The 5184-nt window shown below is 36.4% G+C and overlaps 1 protein-coding gene across 2 annotated transcripts in view; it reads left to right on the plus strand.

The window, feature by feature from the left end:
* Positions 1-998: 998 nt before the first annotated feature.
* Positions 999-5184, plus strand: part of LOC107697474 (UPF0687 protein C20orf27 homolog) — a 19840-nt gene continuing 15654 nt past the window's right edge. Inside the window, exons 1-2 of one of the 2 annotated variants that reach the window (XM_016498283.1) lie at positions 999-1224; positions 4882-4980. In XM_016498283.1, the coding sequence (XP_016353769.1) occupies positions 4962-4980 (19 nt within the window). In that variant the 5' untranslated portion in view covers positions 999-1224; positions 4882-4961. The remainder of the gene's footprint in view (positions 1225-4881; positions 4981-5184) is intronic. The other variant, XM_016498282.1, reaches the window with a different exon arrangement.

Here is a 5184-nt window from a genome sequence, read left to right on the forward strand (position 1 = left end):
AGTAGTTCCATGTGTGGGGCTGCAAATCATTAATTGCTAACCTTATTAATTTTCAGGAAACCGTCTGGATGTGAACAAGACAGTGAGCCAGTATGGACTACGAGGAGGAACCACCGTACATTTGATTCATGCCTAGAAAATGAATTCTCAGGAAAAAGTTTCTATGTATAATACAAGTACACTACATAAAATATTGTTCGAACTCAATTTTATTATTATTAGTAGTAGTAGTAGTAGTATTTAGTGCTTTAAAGCAGTCTCATGGTTTATTGTTAAAAGCATTGCATTGCCATGTACAGTCTTAAATACATTGTAATATAAAATTTAACTCATGTTTACACTGTTACCTCTGTAATCTTATTTTAATGACATTTTAACTTTATTTTTAACATATGAAACATATTTTGAAAAAAAAAAACTATATAAAAAATAAAACTGACTTAATTCAAAAGCAACACTGACTCACATATATGAGTTCATTCAGACACAGTATTTTTACTTATATTGGGACACTTTATGGCTGATAACAGATATTGATTATTATACAGACAGCAACTTTCCCTGGCCGAAAAGTTTGAAAATGTAAACAAAAGGCATTTTAATATTATGTTAGTGTAAAGGTCTAACAATGACATCTCAGTAAACCACATTTTACACAATGCAGTGGAAAATACATAGTCTGAGTGAATGTATGTTGATTAAAGTGAGTGAATTTGTTAAAAATTGATGAAATTAGTTGGAATTTAGTTTCGATTCTAGCACAAGCCAATAGCGTTCAAGTGCGGTTTGTAACGGAGCATTTCATTGGTTAAACAGACGGAACGGACACGCCTCTTTCACTGAACTAGACTAATTCATGATTCACTGGTGTAACCTGCAGAAAAGGCCACTGAACGAAAGCGAGATCATTTTGGTGAACTGACTCAAATGACTCGAGTTGCTAGGATGAATCAAAAGTCCCAACCACAAACTCAAAAGACCCTCACACAGGCGCTGTAAACATGCAGTTGTAGTGCAGCAACAGAAACCACGTGATTAACGCGGAAGTTGTAGCCCTTAAGTGAATGTGAAGTCGAGCAGTGGCTCGCAGAGCAGTGTCTGGCTTGTTCTGACTGGAGCTTTGGGTTTCACGGTTCTGGTTCTGGTTCTGGTTCCTTTCTGTAGCATCTTGGGAGGTTCAGACTGAAATCTACAACAGCAGAAGCTCATTATCAGTGAGAATAGGTGAGTATTTCAAGCCATTGCTTTTGAAAATGATCGATGTTACATAAGTTTGTGCACGACTATTAGAATAGGACTCGAGAAGAGCCATGCATTGTGTCATTCTGTCTGTCTCTTTTCACCGGTTCTGCTTTCAACGCGTTAGAAGTCGGCATTTCATTGTTTTAATGTCTGTGGAATATAGATCTACAGTCGCTCAAGTCTAAAATCCAATAGAACAGTCTGCAGGCATTGCTTTCTCAACACCAGGCAGGATTTGAAGGCTTCATTAAGCTCTTTTGTAATGCAACAGACTGAATGGCATTGACTGTAAAGGAGCTGAAAAGAGAACAGTTGCATGGGAAATATCTGTCAATCCAGGTTAGGGCTCATGTCTCTCACAAGTCACTTGCCTCAGGAAAATCACAGTGAACAATTAGTGAAGAATGCACTAAAACAAGCCACAGCAGATTCTCCTGGGGTTTCTGTGTTTTTTTTTTCCAGATGGCATGGTGTTATGTCAATATGTTTCAGTTCTAAAGGTTTTGACATGAACATAAATGTCCTTGTTATATCAATCCATATGAGACATTGACCCAGTTTTATCTCCCTCTGTGCCATGTTAGTACAGACTGGAACTGGTTCATATCTGTTGCGCAACTTCAGCCAAAGTGTGTGATGTAGAGATGGAGGGGAATCTGTGTGGTTTGACAGAGATTAGATTTCTGGTCGTGATGTAGTGAAGAAATTAAGGGGATTATTAGATGAGAAACTGCATTATTTCTGCCCTTCTCACTCTGAATGTATTTAGTCATTTGTGGAAGTAAACAAAGAATGGGTTTTTCAGGGCACACCCAACCACAGCAAGGTTTTTACTGTAAAATGAACAGGATCTTTTTTACAACTGTCCTACCCGCCCTGAGTCTTCACATCTCCTGCTATAATGTATAATATTAAAGTAAATGGACTGCATGTATTTGTGCAGCATGGAATTTGCAGCCAAATTTAATGCAAAAAAAAAAAAATTAGTTATAACATTTGGTGCACAAAATTAGTTATTGCAGTTAATGCACAAAAAAGTTAATAGTGCACACCAGTAGCATTTGGTGCACAAAAAATGGTTATTGCATTTAGCACACAAAAAATAAATTTGCAACCAAATTTAATGCAAACATTATTTGTTATAGCATTTGGTGCACAAAATTAGTTATTGCAGTTAATGCACAAAGTTAGTAGTGCACACCCGTTGCATTTGGTGCACAAAAACATGGTCATTGCATTTAGCACACAAAAATGTGTTGTTGCATTTGGTGCACAAAAATAGTTGTAGCATTCAGTGCACAAAATGTATTTATTGCACAAAAAAAAGTTTGAATGACTATGGCACACAAAAATAGTAATATCATTTAATGGACAAATTCGTTATTGGTGCACAAAGGTAGTTAGGCTATTAGTGCAGAAAAGTTAGTTATTGCATTTGGTGCACAAAAGAATTACCTATAGTGCACACAGTTTATCTATGGGTGTGCACCAAATGCAATAACTGAATTTGTATATGTTCAGAAGAAAATGTGATGGTGTTTAACTGTGCAAAACCCACTGCTATAGAGCCAGGGTGTTGCTAGGGTATTCTGAGTGGTTGCTAGGTGGTTATTTGCTGGGCCAAATTAAAAGAGCCCTTCCACAAGTCTCCATGATGGTTTTGTCTTTCTGTATGCAAGTCTGACTGCTTAGAAAAGCAATACACATGACTTGATGCTTACAATTAGGGTCTCTTCAGATCACTAACCCTAGCATGAGTAAAAGAAATAGTGATGCTACTTTAAAAAGCACCACTTATGACTGTTGTACAGCATATCTTCTGCACTTTCCTTATCTTTCATTATTGGGATAAACAGGCAGGGACAATCGCTCTCAAATGGCTACTATTGAGTGTTCTGTTGAAATCAGAATAGCAATAAGAATGAGTTGCTTTTATGTTGCAGTGTTGAATGTCTGCTGTGATTATGATCTCTTAGCTCTCTGCCACTTAATTACGTCATCAAGATTTCTCCTCGCCGATGCGCATTTAACATCTGACAACTGGCTCTTGCAGTATGTTTTTGATTTGACAGTAGAGTGGATGAGCTTTACTGAACAATACTAGACAGGTCTGACTCTCTCTTGCAGTAGGTGCTGGTGATTAGGCGAGCTCCATGTATGAATGTGTGTGTTTTAGCTCCCGAGTGAATTAGAAAGTCCCTCCATACTCGTTCGTCCTAGTCTCAGCGCTTCTCTAATGAGTTGCAGAAAGATGAGATCAGATAAAAGTACAGTCACCATCCAGAGGAAGAAGGGAGAGTGATAAAAAGACAAAGACTGAAACTTAAAAATGCTGACTGTTCAAACAGCACCTGAAAGTTGGAAGTCATTAAGGCACATCCGAATCCACTGAATGCATAACATCCCGTCTGCTGAGATGCCTTCATCTGGGCGGTGTTTGAGGTCTGGATTTGAGCCCTGAGCGATCTAATCTTGGGCTTAGTCTGGTCTCATGGGGTCTAGTATTGGTGGGTCTCATTACTCAGTGTCCTGGTGTGGATCTGGGTCTCGGCTTATAGTCTATGAGAATATTTCCAGTGTACTAAAGCTGATAATTACCTCAAACACTTGCTGGCATGTTATCTTCAGCATTATAGAAAATTTGCAGGAATCTCCCTATATTGTGTATATAAAATACACAATTAAAATTAAAACATCTGAAGCACAAAAAATTAGTTGCAGCATTTGGTGCACAAAAAATAATTATTGCTTTTCGTTCACAAAAAAATTGTTATTGCTTTTGGTGCACAAAAATAGTTAGTTATTGCATTTGATGCATGAAAAATAGCTATTGCATTTAATGCACAAAAAAATAGTTATTTGGTGCACAAACAATTAGTTATTGCATTTGATGCACGAAAAATAGCTATTACATTTAATGCACAAAAAATAGCTATTGCATTTGATGCACAAAAATAGTTATTTGGTGCACAAAAAATGGGTTGATGCATTTGGTGCACAAAAAAAAAAGTTATTCGGTGTACTAAAATGGGTTGTTGCATTTGGTACACACAAAAAAAATTATAATTTTTTTCTTTAATTTAATCTGGAATAACACAAATGTTATTGCATTTGTATGCATAGAGAGAAAGAGAACAAGATAGGATTTATTTATTTATTTTGAGGGGACATATTGCAAAACGTTCAATTTTTGACCATTTGTGTAAGACTAAATATATTTATTTTGAAAGTTGCCCTCATAATTCACTTTTAATGCATTGGTCTGGGAGGGTCTCGTCTTGACTTCAGCTTTGATGAAAGAAATTACTTTGAAATGGATGAAGAATCCTAAGAAGAACTCAGTGATGCTTTAATCCAGCTCTCTTTCAGAGTGATTTTTCTTCATAATTCTCTGCTCTGTGGGGTGTCTGTCCTGTTGCATTATGGTCAGTACAGCTGGCTCAGTTCACTGTGTGTCATGGCAACATGTGGCAGATTTAACAAAAAAATTGAAAGCCTCTTAACTGTGTTAAAAGAGTATGATATTCCCACTCTCTACATAATTCTTGTTTTCTTTCTACATCCGCTCTCTCTGTATTTCTCACACTATCAGCTTCTGTTTATTGATTCCTTTTTTGTGGTTCTCTTTCTGTTTCTCAGGGTTGTTTTGAGGTCAGATGATATCTACGATGAGGCTGTAACTGAAGCTTTTCTTGAGTTTGGTCCTGATTGTTGCCAGAATGGCCACTGCTAAGAAAGGTACGTCCACCCTTCACAACTAAACTTTCTAATTTTGCAGGGGTTTTGGATGCATAATTGTCAAAATATGAACTGTGAGTGTTTGCTGACACCTTACTGAAAATCCTACTTCTTTTGGGAAAAAAAAAAAAATAAATAAAAAAAAAAAAAAAAAAAAAAAAAAAAAAAAAAAAAAAAAAAAAAAAAAAAAAAAAAAACAACAAA

The sequence above is a fragment of the Sinocyclocheilus anshuiensis genome, unplaced genomic scaffold (assembly GCF_001515605.1).
Source record: "Sinocyclocheilus anshuiensis isolate Anshui unplaced genomic scaffold, SAMN03320099.WGS_v1.1 scaffold1806, whole genome shotgun sequence".
NCBI lineage: Eukaryota > Metazoa > Chordata > Actinopteri > Cypriniformes > Cyprinidae > Sinocyclocheilus > Sinocyclocheilus anshuiensis.